General features: G+C 34.2%; 1 protein-coding gene across 1 annotated transcript in view; it reads right to left on the minus strand.

Moving 5' to 3' along the window:
* Positions 1-2,322: 2,322 nt before the first annotated feature.
* Positions 2,323-19,959, minus strand: part of LOC136394878 (calcyphosin-2-like) — a 125,522-nt gene continuing 107,885 nt past the window's right edge. The window contains exons 10-15 of the mRNA XM_066368691.1: positions 18,513-18,631; positions 17,001-17,077; positions 14,498-14,652; positions 10,624-10,743; positions 8,949-9,045; positions 2,323-3,201 (exon numbers count right to left, since the gene is read on the minus strand). Of these exons, the coding sequence (XP_066224788.1) occupies positions 3,026-3,201; positions 8,949-9,045; positions 10,624-10,743; positions 14,498-14,652; positions 17,001-17,077; positions 18,513-18,631 (744 nt within the window). The 3' untranslated portion in view covers positions 2,323-3,025. The remainder of the gene's footprint in view (positions 3,202-8,948; positions 9,046-10,623; positions 10,744-14,497; positions 14,653-17,000; positions 17,078-18,512; positions 18,632-19,959) is intronic.

Consider the following 19,959-nt stretch of genomic DNA (forward strand, 5'->3'; position numbering starts at 1 on the left):
AAACAAACAATCCAATAAAAAATGGGAAGAGGACATGAACAGACACTTCTCCCAGGAAGAAATACAAATGGCCAACAGATATATGAAGAGATGCTCATCTTCATTAGTTATTAGAGAAATGCAAATCAAAACTACAATGCGATACCACCTCACACCTGTTAGATTAGCTATTATCAACAAGACAGGTAATAGCAAATGCTGGAGAGGCTGTGGAGAAAAAGGAACCCTCATTCACTGTTGGTGGGATTGTAAAGTAGTGCAACCATTATGGAAGAAAGTATGGTGGTTCCTCAAAAAATTAAAAAGAGAACTACCATATGACCTAGCAATCCCTACTGGGTATATACCCCCAAAACTCAAAAACATTGGTATGTAAAGACACATGTAGCCCCATGTTCATTGCAGCATTGTTCACAGTGGCCAAGACATGGAAACAACCAAAAAGCCCTTCAATAGAAGACTGGATAAAGAAGATGTGGCACATATACACTATGGATTATTACTCAGCCATAAGAAATGATGACATCGGATCATGTACAACAAAATGGTGGAATCTTGATAACATTATACAGAGTGAAATTAGTAAATCAGAAAAAAACAAGAACTACATGATTCCATACATTGGTGGGACATAAAAAGAAGACTAAGAGACATGGACAAGAGTGTAGTGGTTACCGGGGGTTGGGGGGAGGGGGGCGTGGGAGGGAAGGAGGAGATGGGGAGGGGGAGGGGCACAAAGAAAACTAGATAAAAGGTGACGGAGGACAATCTGACTTTGGGTGATGGGTATGCAACATAATTTACAAGATAATCTGGACATGTTTTCTTTGAATATATGTACCCTGATTTATTGATGTCACTCATTTAACATTAATAAAAATTTATAAAAAAAAAGAATAGAATTTCAAAAGTCAATTATGTTTTGGACGTTTGAAAAATATAACTTCTATTAGATACTTTTATTGAACTGAATACTAAATAATAGATTTTACTATAAAAAGTCAAATAAGAATACAGACAGCGAGGCAAAGGCAGAATGAGTTATTGTGCCATCAATTATAGTTTAACAAAATACGTCAAATAACATTGAATATGTATTTTCTAACTCTACTTGGAAATCACTGTGTAAAATAAGAAATTAACTTTGTACAGATAATCACATATGACTATTTATAACAAGAGGGTGAACACATTTAAAAGTGTGCTCTCGTATAAATATATCAATCCCAGAATAATCCCCCTTTTTTTATAATATGCCGGCCTGTACATTCTTTTATTATATTCACAAGAAATATGATAAAACAATAGTAAGAATATATTTGTTAAGGAGAACTGAATACAACTTTATCAAATAAAAAATACTATATGACTACTATACACCCAAAGTATTATTAATCATTTTAACATGACAGCAATTGATAGGGATTGAGATGACTCTAGTCAGATAAATGTTTCCAAGTAAAAGAATGTGACTGAAACAGTGTTAAGGATTTATACCTGCCAAAATTTCTTTCAGCACATGGTTTTAATCACAATAACCTAACTGAAAAAAGTTTCAAGGAATAAAAATTTAGCTAGTGAAAACAGCACTAAAATGATTATACATATTTTCTTTCTAATATTTAGTAATGAGTTTTGGTACCTCCTCAAATCCTGAATAGGTACTACTTTAAATTTATTTAGTTCACATACATCACATTTTTTATAATGCTGCCAAGGTATGGATGAATCAAGTTATATGTCAAAAGTTATATTCTGCAAAGTATATATTTTCATTTTTAACCACTTATTTTGTTCAACATTATTTTTTCTAATTTATAGTAATATAAAAATTAATGTTATGAACTTGCAAAATTCTATATGTTTTCTCTTTGTATTTCTAAAAGGAAATGAAGAATTTAGAAAAAATGATTCACTATGTCCAATCATTAGATAATATCTATTTAGAAGAAAATGTTTCAGTTGTTTATATACAAAATAAAGATGTTTAAAATAACTTACATTCATCTTAGGACACAAAATATCTTTTTACATTTTGGTTAAGAATTATTAAATTATTCTTTAGTCCAGATATGTGATAATGCACTTTTTAAGATGCTTATTTAATATTCTAAGAAAATACCTTGTGTCTCCCATTTTGTACTGTTTCTAACTAAATAATGATTCTGTGCAGGTAATAAGGATTATAGTTTAAAATAGTTTACAATCCAGTTCGGTGGTGTGAGCTGGGAGTCTGTGCATCTGCCTACTCCGCTGCCATCTTCAGGTCCTCTCCTAGTTTAAAATAGTTTAAATAAAAAAAAAAAAGACAAATAGAACTGATCACTGGCATAATTACATTGTGCTTTATTGAACAAACAACAACATATAATTTAGAAGACAGGAATTCACAAGTCTGTGTTAAATAAGCATTTTAGGGATAGGTCTCCATCATTCAAAATATTTGTTACAGAAAACATTCATAATTCACTGCACTGAAAATTTCTCTTGCAAATCTTTTAATTCCTTTAACATTTTCATATGTTTAAAACAAGTTAAACTATTTCAGTCTAATAAGCTTTGAGCCCAATTCCAATTTATCAAATTGAGAATGGTAGCAATTTTATTTTAACAAATATAGCAAAAAAAAAAAACAAACCCAAAAAACACAGAAACAAACAAACAAAATAAAACAATGGACAAGAAACTTGGTTACTACAACAGATGACCTCAGATAGTTTGATACAGATGTTACTTTCCTATGAAGGCTGATAAAAAAATTCTTCTGGCATATATTCAAGATAAGTAATAAATCAAAAACACATCTTTTCAAACTTTATAGACAGGTGAACACTCATACCTGCAGGTAAACATACACTTATCCTTACATTTGTCTTTCTGAATATTTTTCTTTTCAGACTCAACTTTTCTGAGGAAAAAAAATGGAATAGAGTGCTAGAAAATATATATATTCCAGTGTTTGATAATACTTTACATTAATTGATCACATCTCTCCTAAAAAATGCCTACGGTGAATTTTAAAAAACTAAATCCCCCATGGTGTACGTAAGATAGCCACAAAATCTTCATCCTCTACTATTCCTATACTTAGGCCTTCATAGTAATCTTCAAATTCACCATATGACATTTCATCAGACTTGGTGCAGACTTCTTTTAATGTTTCTAGAAAATATAATTTGATTTCTTCCTCTGTGGAAGGGCCTGAAAAATACAGAAAAATGGGTTATAAAAGTACAAAAAAATGACTGATGATAGTAAAGCAATGTTTCATCACCTTGTAAGACCTGATCAACAATTTGAAATCTTATGTCAAACTACCCTCCAATCTATTGAAACTTGCATGAACTAGAATTTAATGGTAATGAGTTTAACTCACATTTAAGACATCTTTTAAACTTCTGGTAGGGTGCAAATTATATGTATGGACAAAATAATAGTTATTCTTATATTTCTTAATGTTTTAAAGGACTCAGTTTCATTCCCATTAGAAATAAGGAAAGAAAAATGCAAAGAATTTTAAAGATTTCCAGTCTGTTAATATAGTAATGCAATACATGAAAGACATATCGACATTAGTTATTCTATGAATCAGTTACTCATAACTGCAGCTAAAAAATATTACTGGAAATACAAGATTAGAGGTCTATGAAATGTTTGCTGGAAGAACTTATACTTGATTAAATCTTTCTGTTTTAATCTCTGACATTAAGTAGGCTATTTCGATTGGGTTATTATAAATATGATTGACTTTATCCTATAGGAATATGCTATTGAGAATTACATATGTAAACAAAATTATAATTCTTTAGTTTGTTATTTAAAGACACAACATAAAATATCCGATTCATCCTTTTTAAAATTCATTTGAATTTTTAATCCAGAAAGAGAATAATAAACTTTTCAAATAAGTAACTTGATCATATTTTGGTCAGTTAAAGAGAAAGATCCATCTCAACTTAAATACTATTTTCTTGGGAAGCTTTCACTGACCACCAGAATGTAGATACTTCATCATAGAACTCTTCTTACTAATTTGCCACACCCTTCACTCCTGACCCTCCTTGCACTGATCCACTTTTAGGATCTTAAAATAGAACAGGAAAAGAGACATTCATTAATTGTTAATAAGAAAAGAGGAATTAAGAGATGAAAGGAAGCCATAGATGGTCAGATAATACTCCAAGAAAATAAACAGAGGCCCATATACAAAGACAGAAAAAGAGTTAGAAAAATCTATGTGACTCTATAAATCATTTTATCTTTTAATTTAAGGACAGTTGGTATAAATCATTTTGAAGTCATACTGCATTTTAAAATAATAATCTTAAATTGGAATATTACCTTAATTGTTTGTCTAACAGTATACACAATATTATGGTAAGAGTTGGCTCTTTTTCAAATACCAGAGGTTCTCTAATGGTCTTAACAATGTATTCAAAAGTGGCTTTCAGACTAAAAGAATAAAATCTGCTGAATAGCAAAATACTTGCTGTCTTTTAAAAACATGTGAGAAGTAGAAAACAGTGATTAAAAAAAAAAAAAAGGTTGAGTAAATAAGGACTAAACATTATGCTCTCTAGAGATGGCAATATAAAACAATAAAGTGAATTTGTGATTGTTAATCAAGGATAAAAATTAATCAAGCTCTAATCCATGTAAAAATATGTACCTGTTGGCAGAGAGTTTTCCCTCTCTGTTTACCACCCATATTTTTGAATAGATAACTTTTCACACTATCTTTTCTAAAAAAAACACAAACATTTTTAATTTAAATTTGTTTCAAATATTCAAGAATTTCATACCTCCTTTGCATCCCCCACCCAGGAAATGCCAACCTTCTATCATTTGTAACTGACCTTTCTTGTTAATAAAAATATTAGATTTCTTATACTATTACACAGAAAAACACTTGATAAATTCCAAATCTATTAAACTAAAAGAGTAAAATTTCTATTAAAGCTGAAAATACTTTTTTTTTTTTCTTTTTCTTTTTCTTTTTTCTGAAGCTGGAAACAGGGAGAGACAGTCAGACAGACTCCCGCATGCGCCCGACAGGGATCCACCCGGCACGCCCACCATGGGGCGATGCTCTGCCCATCCTGGGCGTCGCCATGTTGCGATCAGAGCCACTCTAGCGCCTGAGGCAGAGGGCACAGAGCCATCCCCAGCGCCTGGGCCATCTTTGCTCCAATGGAGCCTTGGCTGCGGGAGGGGAAGAGAGAGAAAGAGAGGAAAACGCGGCGGAGGGGTGGAGAAGCAAATGGGCGCTACTCCTGTGTGCCCTGGCCGGGAATCGAATCCGGGAAAGCTGAAAATACTTTTTAAAAATAAATTATTTATTTAAACAAAGTAAAAAGAAAATATTTTGTTATTTAAATTATACCTGATCTAAAAGCCTTAATTTTAAATTAATTTAAATTGTAAACAATACATATCCTAAAAATTACAACTTGTAATGATAGATTTAATTTATTTATTTATTTTTGTGACAGATACAGAGAGAGGGACAGATAGGGACAGACAGACAGGAAGGGAGAGAGATGAGAAGCATCAATTCTTCATTACAGCACCTTATTTATTCATTTACTGCTTTCTCATATGTGGCCTGACTGGAGGGCTACAGCAGAGCGAGTGACACATTGCTCAAGCCAGCAATCTTGGGCTCAAGCCAGCGACTTTGGGCTTCTAGCCAGCTACCTTTGGGCTCAAGCCAGTGACTATGAGGTCATATCTAGGATCCCATGCTCAAGCCAGCCACCCCATGATCAAGCCAGTCAGCCTGTGCTCAAGATGGCGACTTCAGGGTTTCAAACCTGGGTGCTCTGCATCCCGGTCTGTTGCTTTATCTACAGTGCCATTACCTGGTCAGGCTATAATGATAGATTTTAAAAAGGATGGACTAAAAAAGACAAAAACAGTCACAGACTTGCTCGTTTTTAAGACTGTTTAGTTTGCTAGCTTATCTTCTTTCATGTGAATGAAAAGACAAGGTATCTAATTTCTAACAAGTTTGCCCAACAATAAAACAAAACCCTCACCAACAATTCAATGACACATTACAAAACTAAAGCTACTTAAGCAACTTTATTAAGATTATTAGAGGAGACAACACAAAGAAAAAATACAGGATGTTGAAATCACCTAATTTTGAAATAAACAAACAATCTTGTTCTTATCTTTCTTATGACTAATTAAAGGAAAAAAAGCAGAGAATGAGATGGGTTTTAAGGGAAAGATATACTATATATAACTAACTAACTAATAATAGAAATTCTCTATGGGCCCTGGCCGGTTGGCTCAGTGGTATAGTGTTGGCCCAATGTGTGGATTCCCAGGTTCGATAGTCAGGGCACACAGGAGAAGAGCCTATCTGTTTCTCTACTCTTCCTCCTCTCCCTCCTCTCCCTTCTCTTTCCCTCTCTCTCTCTCTCTCTCTCTCTCTCTCTCTCCCCCTCCCTCTGTCTCTCTCTCTCTCCCCCTTCTGCAGCCATGGCTCAATTGGAGCAAAGTGGCCCCAGGTGTGATGGCTCCATGTCCCTTGCCTCAGGCACTAAGAGGAGCTCAGTTGATGCGAAACTGAGCAATGTCCCAGATGGGCAGAGTATCGCACCATCATGGGCTTGCCAGATGCATCTCGGTTGGGGCGCATGCAGGAGTCTGTCTCTGCCTCCTCTCCTCTCACAGAATAAAAAAAGAAAAAAGAAAGAAAAGAAATTCTCTTATGGCAACTGTAGTTTATTTAAAGTCACTGATAAACAAATTAGGTTATTCTGACCTGAAATATATTACTAAAAATTGGGAAGCCAGTGGTGATTATTAGCTTTAATCTTCAGAACATTTTCTGTTTTTTCTTCACTTCACAATGAAAAGTAATAAACTATTTATAAGGGTTAATAACAATAAACAAAATAATTACTATGTATATTTTTAATATTAAAAAGGGAATATTCTAGAATAATAATATTCTATAGTATTTAACAGTATATAATCAAAATTATGAATTAAAAATTATTCATTAAATATAATTACAAATGGTCAATAAATACACAAAAATATGTTTAACCTCCCTAGTAACCAGGAAAATGCAAATTTTTAGCCTATTAGATTGGCTAAAATCTGAAGTAAAATGAGTTATCCAAATAATGACAGTATAATCTGGTATAACCATCTTACAAAGTAATTTTGAAATATCAATTAAAACTTAAAATTCAGATATCCTAAGTCTTGTTACCTTAAGAAAATGGGCCAAAGGAATGACAGATAAGCATAATCATTCCTTTATTGGTAGCACATCAATAAATAAAAATTAAAAGTCTTCCAATAGGAGACTAGTCAGGTAAATTGTAGTATGTGTAGATATATACTGTGTATAATACATATATATTAGCAAGAGAGAAGGACAGACAGACAGGGAGAGAGAGAGATGAGAAGAATCAATTCTTCATTGCAGCATCTTAGTTGTTCATTAATTGCTTTCTGAGATATGCCTTGATGGGGTTGGAGGTGGGGGTTCCAGCTGAGTCAGTGACCCCTTGCTCAAGCCATGGATCTTGGGCTTCAAGCCAGTGTCTTTTGGGCTCAAGCCAGCTACCATGGGGTCATATCTATGATCTTATGATCAAACCAGTGACCCAGTGCTAAAGCTGGATGAGCCCATACTCAAGATACTGATCTTGGAGTTTTGAACCTTGGTCCTTTGCGTCCCAGGTTGATGCTCGATACACTGCACCACTGTCTGGTCAGTGGTAGTATATTTATTTTTAAAAAGAATAATATGCAAGCCCTGGCCGGTTGGCTCAGTGGTAGAGCATTGGTCCAGCATGTGAACATCTCGGGTTTGATACCCAGCCAGTACACTCAGGAGAAGCACCCGTCTGCTTCTCCACCCCTCCCTCTCTCCTTTCTATTTCTCTCTTCCCCTCCCGCAGCCAAGGCTCCACTGGAGCAAAGTTGGCCTGGGCACTGAGGATGGCTCCATGGCCTCTGCCTCAGGTACTAGAATGGCTCTGATTGCAGCAGAGCAACACCCCAGAGGGGCCAAGCATTGCCCCCTGGTGGGCATGTCAGGTGGATCCGGGTCAGGTGCATGTGGCAGTCTGTCTGTCTGCCCCCACTCCACCCCACTTCTCACTTCGGAAAAATACAAATAAAAAAGAATATGCAGTAGATAAAATAAGTAGCTTTATGTGAATTAACACAAAAGAGCTCTAAAAGATACTGTTGAGTTTAAAAACTGCATAGTAGTAGGTTTAATGAACTGTTCATAAAAGAACTTCGAAAATTGTTAGCTATTTATAGTACATAAACAGCTATGAAAATCCATTAAGGACTGAAATATATATACATATTAAGTAATAGTAATTGCTACCTCTATAGAGGGAACTGTATTGTAAAGAGGGAAGTTACTATAGCCAAATGTTTTCAATATAATAAAAACATTGACAAATCAATTGTGTAAAAAATTTAAGTCAGAAGAACTGTAGTAGGTAACGACTCTCTAGAATTATTCTGAGACGTTTTCTATATCCTCAAATTTTCATAGACATATGTATGTTCATTATATGTATAACACTACCCCTAGAGAAAGACATTCTCTAATTCTGCCTTAAATCCTCAAATTTAAGCACATTCAATAACCTAGAGAACTTGCACATGTTATTACCTGTTGTCTACCTATGTTCTGTTTTTTTTTAACTTCAATTCCTCACTATCTCAATAGGAAACAAAAGTGTAATCTTCATTATAAGCATCAAAGAAAAAAAAAGTATAGACAATAGATCTAAGAATTTTTAAATAAAGCTCGAATAGTTCTCACTTTTTTAGTTTAAAAATAAATGTTTATTCCTCCTTTAATTGCCTCAGGTCTACATTACAAATTAAAATTTTTTGAAGATATTTTATTAACTAACATTTTAGAAATGTAATGCATTTCAACTCATAATAATTACCTGAAATTACTTGAGGATGCTTCTTTGCACAGTAACATTTTCTTATGTCTATAATAGACACACTGCCAGTTTTGTTGAAATCCAGTTTCATAAAGGCCTAAATAATGAAAAAATGTCACTTTTCCTATAAAATTGTTAGATATGCAAACCTGATTTTTTTTTATTCTGCAGTAGTTATTTATAAGCTCTAAACTAGACAGTTTAAAAATACTAAGTATATGAAGGAAGCATCATGAAAAGTATTGGAACAAAATATTAGGTGTCAAGCAATGGTCGTTGGCATCGACTCAATGCCAATAGGAATCCCAAATTTGGGGTACAGTGAAGAAGAAAATTACCTAGTGAGAACAGCTCAGCCATGATACAGTATTGCTATGAAATAGTTCGGTAATGTTACAGTTCAGTTATGAAACAGCAGGCTGTGCAACAGCATGGCTACAAGGTGGTTCTTGGGTGAAGCAGCCCTCCAATGAGGCCCCTCTCACAAAGCTCTGTTCCTCTCTGGTCTGCTCTGCTTTGCTCTGGTCCAGTCTGCCTGCTTTGCTCTATTCTGGTCTGAGGACATGTCTTCAGTGTCTCAGCTCCAACTGGGGAAACACAGTCTTCAGTCTTCAATGGAAAGGGAAAGTGGACTCCCTAAACCAGATGAAAGCTGACTTATAAAGAAAGAAATCTGTGACCCTGGATCCTAATTAGTTCCTCCTCATGCAAATGACAGCTCCTAATCCTCACAGTTCGATTGGTCCAAAAAGTACTCTCTTGATTGGTCAGAATGGAGCCACTCTGATTAGTCAGTAAGACTCTAGTGAGGTTATCACTACACAGCTCTACATGGGGAAAATCTCAGTGCTATAGGTTGAGAAACAGTTCCAGGAATTCCTTTACAATTTGTTTGGCGTAAGGTTTTTATTGTGTCTTTAGCCAGTAGAGATTTTGATATTTTTTCTATCTGAGATTGATACTTGATGCAATTATCTATGCTACTTTATACACAATAGCTTTGTTTCAGTAATACATACATATACATTTTATATTAGGTACATGAACAAAAGAGAGAGAAAACTACATTACTCAAAAGTATGTTCTAAAACTGGCTACCAAAACTGGAGAACTGGAGTAATATTTAGTTTCCCATAAAAATCGGGGCTTCTGTTCTTAATTAAAATTTAACATGATCATTTCAATCTTTATTTTAACATTTATCATGCAAATTATAAAATCCAGAGAACCGTCTTAGTCAACCTAAGGTAACATGTATTGAACCTTGCCTATGGAGAGCCACAACATGAAGAATTTTATATGTATTATCTCATTCAAACCTTACATCAACTCTGTGAGATAAGGAATTGAGGTTTGAGATATTTAAAAACACATATAGTCACATAGCTAGTTATTTATGGAGCTAGCAATTTATGGAACTAGTAATTTTTGAACCAAAATTTGATTCAGATTTTATTTTCTTTCTGTGATATTTTCCTAAAACATGTGCATTAATTATTTAGCTTTATCCTGGGAAACCTGTATTTGTATGTATGTGTTGCTTGTGTTTTACTAAAAAACAAAATATATTACAGGTAAAGGGATTTAAAACATTTTCAATAGTAATACATTAAGTTTTACAATAAGGAACTTAACAATCTATTAAAAGTAATTATTTAAAAGATAATAAAGTTACCTTTCGAACAAATGATTTCCTATTTTCATTCATTTCACCAATCGTGGCACGTGTGAATTCTCCATAATCAACCTTGCCATTGCCACTGTCATTCAGAATTAGCCATGAAGACTCAAAATGCTGGAAAGAACACACAGAGACCAACCACTCTTACATCTTTCTTTAAGTTGTATATGACTACAAGATAATAGTATTTTGTTATATCTTTTGTAGTCCTAAACAAGGTAGAGGACTTAAGGAAATACAAAAAAAATTACATATAAATCCAATCAAAGGCACTCAGAAAGCTATTTAAGGAAATTCTGTGGTGTTCAGTTCTATAAAGATAATAACTGTTTAGAGGTCTCAATAGACACAAATTATTTTTTAAACCCAGTTCCTTTCTATACAAAAATAAAAACTGCTTACCAGTTAATTCGATTTGAACATTTAATAATTTTTAGTTATTATCTGTGACAATTAAAAACTCACTTCAGGTTCTGGAATGCCTCCAATAGCATTAGGACCACTAACTAAATTTCTGTTAGTCTTCATGCTTGAAAGAATGAAGCATAGTATTCGAGTGGCTCTAATATTACCTCATAATTTCACCAAAAGGTATTATTTTGAGTAAATCCCCTATGCCAGTTTGTTCATTTTACCATTGGCACTTACTGCTTTAATAAATGCACTATTTAATAGAATGTTCTATTTCGAGAGTTCCTAAAAACAAAAAAATTACAGCATGAGATTTTCTTACACTCAAGTAACTATATTCTTAATGTTTGAGTAGAGTTGTTAGCTTTAAATGAGACTCTAAAATAAAACATCTGACAAGGTGATTGACGAATAATATGTACTCAAAAATATTCTCTTCTACTTCCTCAGAACTTTTCAAAGAAAGCTTTAGCAAGAAAAACTAAACCTTAAGATGCTCTGCTTCTTCCCACCCCCGAGTTCTCAACAACCCATACATTTTAGGTCTGTCTTAATAACCTGTACATGATACAGACTTTAAGTGTCTGTAAAATGAGCTTTTAAGTGTGAAAATGAGCTTGACCTTTAAAATCGTAAGTAATTTGGATAGGAAAAGAAGAATTTGTTTATCCAACTCATGGAATACTAGAATTAAAAGACAATGATTGAGGCTTAAAAGAAATAATTTTCAAGAATTGAATAGTTTACCAAAAAGTGGCAACAAATTTATATAACTCTTTTAAAGTTATGGTACAGAATGAAAAATGATAATTAGTTGAAAAAACACTGAGTTTAATTCAATGATAGTATCTCTAGAGAAATTAAACTATATAGAATGCATACCAATTTTTTATTTTAATTTCCTATCAGGGAGAACAACTGTGCCTTACTATAAAGTATTTCCACAATTAGATCCAAGTTAGTGATTCCTACATTCCTATTTTATAGCCACTTAATTTTGCTTATCATTATACGCTCTGTCTCCAGTGGCATCAGGGGGGAAAACAAGATATGTTATTTTTAAAAAAATAATAATATATATAATATATATATATATATACTGTATACACACACACACAAAAGGAAGCTTACTCATATTTTCATATGTTTTCATGTTAGAGGCCTTATATAATTTTTTTTGCTTTTATTCCTGAGTATAATTATAAAAATTTAGCAAATCAACCAAAAAGAGAAGTATTGTGGTGATGGCAGGAAGAGTACTAGATCAGCCTAGGTTATCTGGGTTATAGTTTTATCTCAGTTATTGATTATTTGTGTAATTGTGGATAAAGACACCAAGGCTTTCTAATTTTCTATTGCTGTTCTGTCTCTTGTTTGTTTGTTTGTTTTGTTTTACTAAAGGAAGAGGTCAAATTAGATAATCCACAGCCTGTGTCATCAAGCAGGGTCATAAGATTAAATGTTGCAAAAAAACAACAAAAGACAGGTTCACCACAACAATAATATACATCATCATATTGGTACAAATGTTATAGTCAAGAAGGTATATTCCCATGTAATTTTCTCACTTGAGCTTCAAAGCTCAAACACTCTGACTATAGGTATTATTTCTAGACTTCCCAGGCTGAACCTGTCGATTCAAAATGTGAAAAGATCTACTCAAGATGACACAGTTCAAGTGGTAAGGCTACAACTTGACGTATATCTCATCAATGCAATTTCCCATGTTCCCTCCACAAAATACAATATACCTTCTGACAAGATCATTTGAAGCAAAAGAGAACAATGAAGGGGATTTTTTTATCTGAAACTCTTGGGGTATATTTGTTTCAAATTCATATACTTTTAGAATGAAACCCAAACTTCTTAGCATGGCATGCAAGTCTTGAATGTAATAGTCCCTCCTAAGCTTAATTCTCTTTATTCTTGTCTTTTCTTCCTTCCAAGTATCTATCCATTTAAACTAATGCATTGTGTATTTACCCAGCACTTGCCATATGCCAGGTTCTACTGAAGGTGTTAGAAGTAGAACAAGAAACTAGAAGGACCCTCATCCTTGCCCTGATGGAGTTTACAGTCTACTTGCAGGCACAGCCAGACAATACTTACAAAGTGGCAAAAAAGAAAATAAAATGGTAGAGAGAGGACCAGAAATCAGATGGAATGCTCCTATAGACAGAAGTTTCAAGGCAGTAATCTCAGTAGAGAAAGCTGAGGCCTTAATGGTGAAAAAATCCACCCATTTAGAGGAAGTTTATTCACAATAGAGAGAATAGTATGTGTGAAGGCTCTGGAGGAAGGGAGTGAAGGAAAGAACCACTCGCAATTCCTGGACACACCACACTCCCTCTCCCCTCCATGCCATTACATCTAATTCCTCATCTTTAAAATTCAACTTGATATATCGGTCTCCAGGAATCCTTCTGTGATCTTCCCTCTCCTTCCCTGGTTTAGGTTTATCCCATACATTCTAAAAGCATTCTCTGCTTAACACATAACATTTTTTTGTAATCACTTATATCTTTGTATCATTTTACTATGAAGACCTTAGAGCAGTGGTCCCCACGCCCCGGGCTGCAGACCAGTACCGGTCTGTGGGCCATTTGGTACCGGTCTGCAGAGAAAGAATAAATAACTTACATTATTTCTGTTTTATTTATATTTAAGTCTGAACGATGTTTTATTTTTTAAAAATGACCAGATTCCCTCTGTTATATCTGTCTAAGACTCACTCTTGACGCTTGTCTCGGTCATGTGATATATTTATCCGTCCCTTCGTGAAAATATTTTCTGACATTAAACTGGTCCGTGGCCCAAAAAAGGTTGGGGACCACTGCCTTAGAGTGTAGAGTATATCTTCTCAGAGCTTAGGACAATGACTGGTTAATATGCTTTTAATATTTATATGTTAGAGAAATGAATGTTAAAATTTTATAATTCACCAGGACTGCCTGACCAGGCGGTGGTGCAGTGAATGAATATTGGCCTGGAATGCTGAGGACTCATGTTCTAAACCCCAAAGTGGCTGGCGTGGGCGCAGCTCATCTGGCTTGAGTGTGGGGTCACAGACTTGAGCATAGGATCATAGACATGACCCCAAGGTCGCTGGCTTAAGCCCAAAGATCGCTGGCTTAAGCAAGGGGTCACTGGCTGTGCTGTAGCCCCCATCCACTCCCTGGTCAAGGCACATATGAGAAAGCAATCAATGAACAACTGAAGTACCACAACAAGTTGATACTTCTCATTTCTCTCCCTTCCTGTCTGTCTGTTCCTGTCTGTCTCTCTCTCTGTCTTTCTAAAAATAAAATTAAAAAATATTTTAAACAATTGGCTTAATACTAACAACAGGGCATAAAAAAGGAGACAAATGAACTACTCAGCATTTCAGTAGAGAAGTGAAGACTATCACCTAAGAATAATAAACCATTCACTGCAGTGAAGGAGCTGTGGTACATACCTTTTCAGACACTTCTAAGTGAAACACTTTCAGAGCTTGCTTAAAATCTGCTTTGTCTAAAAGTCCATTTCCTTTCTTGTCTACTTGTTGAAAATATTTTCTCAATCCCATCAAAATACGAACACCTCTTTTATGTAGCTGTTCTTTTAGCTCATCTGTTTAGGAAGAGGAGAGATGGAAACTAATAGTTCTTATTCACAAATGCATCAAATTACAATTGTCTCTCATGTAAGAAAATTAAAGTTGATGTAAATGATGTAAAAAATGTCAAAGAAATATATGTATGACTGATTAAAAAAATACTTTGGAAAATGGAATCCTTTTAATAAAGAAGGTTATACCAGAACTATAGCACCACTGTGTGGTGAAAGTTGTATTTTAAATACAGGAAAGTAATGTTACTCTTTATCAGCAAAAAACTAACCTAAATGTTACAAATAACATTTTATTTTCTAGGCATCCTCTTCATCTAACAATCCTGCATTTTTCATCTCTTTTGTCTTTCTTTGCTGTTACCAAATGAATTTTAAAAATTGACACCAGGCAACTCACTCAAAAATCATCAGTTCAAAATGTCTAAAATAGTTTGCAATTTCCAAATTATAACTTATATGTGAAATAACATCGAGGTTTTGGGGTGTTATCCTATACTGATATATTTAAAATTTCCCTTTCTTCCAGGAATTCATAGAGATTATGTTCTTGGGCCTCTAGCATTCTCTTTGTGGGTCAGTAATTTCACTTACTGTAGTTTGTGCCATCTTAAGAACATGTAAGGAACTGTTATTAAAATATTTACTAAATACAATACATTAGAGAAAGTAAATGTCACTAGATACAATAATGACAAAGATTGTTTAGATCATGATAGAATAAGCAGTTTACTAACAATGGCATTAAGACAGTGGTGGGATTCAGCCCCTTCTCACCAGTTCAGCAGAACCAATACCTAATTTTTGTTGAGTTGGGCAAACTGGTTGTTAAAATGGCACTTGTAATCAGGGTTCTCTCTAAGCTGCCCAATGTGAAAATCACAAATTTACATTCCTTACTCTTTTTTAAAGTTCATCTGCGCAAGAGTGTATTCTAAGCACCCATAGTAATGTTCATTCCATTTTTAGGAGAAAAAAATTGCAGGTGAGGGTGCCAATCAAGAAGCAATATGGAAATATATATCTTAAATAAGTTTGGTGGTTTTTTTTGTCAGGTATTAGTTAATATTGTTTCATTAATATTTAAAACTCTTTCTTATAACATAATATAGTTTTTTGTACCTCTTTTATTGTTCTTATTTAAGTATTAAATGCATGAAATAATCAACTACCTTTTGGTATATCATTTTTTTTACACTTAAAATGGTGTTTAGGGCCAAGAACTGGTTGTTAAATTATTTGAATTCCACTACTGCATAAAAAATATTTGAGCCCTGGCCGGTTGGCTCAGCAGCAGAGTGTAGGTCTGGCATGTGGAAGTCCTGGGTTTGATTCCCTGTCAGGACACACAGGAGAAACTCCCATCTGCTTCTCCACCCTTCCCCCTCTCCTTCCTCTCTGTCTCTCTCTTCCCCTCCCTCAGCCAGGGCTCCATTGAAGCAAAGCTGGTCCCGAGGGGCTGAGGATGGCTCCATGGCCTCTGCCTCAAGCACTAGAATGACCCCAGTGGCAACAAAACAACACCCAGATCGGCAGAGCATCGCCCCCTAGTGGACATGCCAGGTGGATCCAGGTGCATGTGGGAGTCTGTCTGACTGCCTCCCCGCTTCTAACTTTGGAAAAATACAAAAAAAGAAAAAACAAAGAATATTTGAGACTTCTAATACCAATCACAGACAACTTTTAAATGTTTTTATTCTTCTTACTCCTTAATAATCTTTAAATGATAAATCAGAATTTATCAAAGTTTATAAATCATATGTTGATTTTTGTCTATTACTTCTAGACTATTAAATTCAATGAAAGATTTGTCTGAGCTTAATATACCCAGTAGTTAGAAGATTAGACTAAAAATAAAATTTGTAACGTTTTAGTGTCCAGAGCCTACATACATTACCATTATGAGAAATTAATTTAAAAAACTCTTTTCCCCATTTTAGTGATTAAGAGATTTACAAGCTCATATGTCTATTGAATGACAGAATCAAATGAATCTGGCTCCCAGCCTTGTATCTTTATATGTATATGCTAGGCTTCTATAAATCTTTTTAGATATCATCTTAAGCATGAAACAAGTATTATATTACAAAATCAGTTACATTTAATTCCATTCATGAATAAAACCCATACTACACTAGTTATTCAATTAGACAGGATCATAAAGAGAATCGTAAAAATATTTTTAAACAAATAAATACTTCTATGTATACAATTAACTTATAAAAGATAAGCAAATAAATATAAAAAAGTGGCATAAGACTGCAAAATATTTGAAAAATACTGCTTTACTACTTACAAAGAAAATTGTTAAATATTTAAAATAATTGAGAGTATAGTAAAATGATACATACCTTGAATGGCTTTGAAGACCAGCCTATCATTGGCTTCTTGACTGGTTATATCATCCTCATGTTCTATAGGATCAGATCTGCAACTGACATGCTCACAGTGATAAAAATTTATTCTGCTTTGTAACCCAGAATATGCAAACTCTAAGCTCTTTCCTGCTGTAGACCCAATGAAACTCTCGGCAGTTGGAAGAATGCCTAAAAATTAATCAAGTCGGCCCTGGCCGGTTGGCTCAGTGGTAGAGCGTCGGCCTGGCATGTGGGGGACCCGGGTTCGATTCCCGGCCAGGGCACATAGGAGAAGCGCCCATTTGCTTCTCCACACCCCCCCTCCTTCCTCTCTGTCTCTCTCTTCCCCTCCCGCAGCCAAGGCTCCATTGGAGCAAAGATGGACCCGGCGCTTGGGATGGCTCCTTGGCCTCTGCCCCAGGCACTAGAGTGGCTCTGGTCGTGACAGAGCGATGCCCCGGAGGGGCAGAGCATCGCCCCCTGGTGGGCAGAGCATCGCCCCTGGTGGGCGTGCCGGGTGGATCCCGGTCAGGTGCATAAGGGAGTCTGTCTGACTGTCTCTCCCCGTTTCCAGCTTCAGAAAAATACAAAAAAAAAAAAAAAAAAAAATTAATCAAGTCCCACTTTCTGCCTGCTGATTTAATCCCAGGAGGATTAAATATGCTAAATCAAGGGCTAACATCCTTAAAACCTTCTAAGAACCACCTTTAAACATTACATTCATTTTTGTAACTATGTCATGTTCTTTTAAAATAATTAAAACTACTAAATTTAAAAGCAGTTTTACCTTACAAAGTATAAAATGTAAAAATGTTATTTTAGAAAGCAAAAAAAAAATGCATTCATTTTGAGCAATACAGTAAAATGACATAGTACAACAAACTTCTTATAGCCAATCTGAAGGATACGGCCTGTAATGCACATATAGTACACCAATTAATATCATTTTGAGTTATATTTATCACCAAGAAACACTTGTAAGAATAGCATATATTTACCACTAAGATATACTCAGCAAGAATAATAGAATATATAAAATATAATTGCTGTAAAACTCAAATTCACTTAAAAGTATTTTAAATTCATAGCATTATTTTCTCATTATGCATATTAACATATAAGACCTAAAACATTTTTTAATGCTAAAATAAACCATACTAAAACGTGGGGAAAATTATGACTATTGTATTATATCTAATTTTTTAAATTTTATTGCTGTTAATATTTTATAAAATAAAAATGTTATAGCAGAGGCAAAAGTAATAAAGTTAGCTTTAACATAAAATGGGACACTTTTGTTCTTTACTTGATTATAACTGTTCCCACATATGAAATGTAAGACAGCACATAAAATAGACAAATATAGCTATGCCTTGTTTTAAAATATATAAACCTAAATAAAGTCAAAATGCTTTGGGATGGAATAATTTTAAGATAAAAATGTTTTAATAAATGATAAAATGTTTTCACTTTATCTTCGAAATGACAAATGTATGTTTGACTTACCTGAGAGAATCCAAAGCTCTCTGATCAATATTTGTGATCCGAAGTATAAATAATGTATTTTCTTTTATGCTTTCTGGAAGTCTGGGATGATCAGAACTTGAAAATGTCAAGTTTGCACCCTAAAAAAATCAACAGATGAACTATTTAAAGCTTAGAAAGTCTATAAGAAATATAATACAACTAATACTAATTTTAAAAATTCAATTTGGATTATGTGGCATGGTATACTTTTCTAATGATTTTTAAAAAGCATTTTAGAGACCATCCCGAAAGCACACAGGCTTCAGCTAACAATATGGAAAAATAAGGGAACTAATCTCCCAATCAACCTCTGAATTAGAATAATCTTCTATTTAATAATCCATGTAAAAATTAATATAAGAACTCTATTTTCATAAGAATCTTAGATAAATTATTAAAATCAAAATAACATTTCTAAATTAAGCTATTGACCCACAGAAATATGCATTCAAATTGATGAACTATGATAGATCAATCACAATCTTTCACCTGTTTTTTTGATAATAGTACATAAACATAAAACTTAGTTTTGCCCGTTAGGTCATGGCGCAGTGGATAGAGCGTCAGACTGAGATGCAGAGGAGCCAGGTTCGAGACCCCGAGGTCGTCAACTTGAGCACAGGCTCATCTGGTTTGAGCAAAAAGCTCACCAGCTTGGACCCAAGGTCGCTGGCTTGAGCAAGGGGTTACTGGGTCTGCTGTAGCTCCACGGTCAAGGCACATGTGAGAAAGCAATCAATGAACAACTAAAATGCCACAACGAAAAACTGATGATTAATGCTTCTCATCTCTCTCCATTCCTATCTGCCTGTCCCTATCTATTCCTCTCTCTGTCTCTGTCTCTGTAGAAGAAAAAAACAACAACTTAGTTTTAAACTAATTATAGCATAAAGGCTTCAATAAAAATATTCCTATCAAAAATTTTTAATCTACTTAGAAAATTTTTATTATTTTAACTTCTGAGTCACTCAAATAAATATGCTCAAATGAGAACAGTCACAAATTTAAAATAAGAAGTTTAATTTTCTTTCTTGAAAATAATAGGAGAGATTTCTCGCCTCTCCTTTTTGTTGGAATATTTACTTAAGAAAACTTGTAACTATAAGTGCTTTCTCCTTTATTTGAAACATACACAAATTCTTTTCAAATTATAATGGTAAGTAATTAAAGAGACTGTGAATTGTGTAGCAGGGTTTCACATGTAAGAATGTACATAAAAGTAAATGTGTGTATACAGGGAGTCCTCAGGTTATGACACAGTTCCTTTCCTAACACAGTGACGTAACCCACATTTTGGTGTAAGTTGAAACACTACCTAGCCTAAGTCACTTACCTAACCTAACACAGTGTAGGAGCTATATGATAAAGGCCAAAAAAGTCGCCAAAGCAACACAAACAGAACACTTGCACTTTTAACAGCCCAAAA

The sequence above is a fragment of the Saccopteryx leptura genome, chromosome 2, assembly GCF_036850995.1.
Source record: "Saccopteryx leptura isolate mSacLep1 chromosome 2, mSacLep1_pri_phased_curated, whole genome shotgun sequence".
Lineage (NCBI taxonomy): Eukaryota > Metazoa > Chordata > Mammalia > Chiroptera > Emballonuridae > Saccopteryx > Saccopteryx leptura.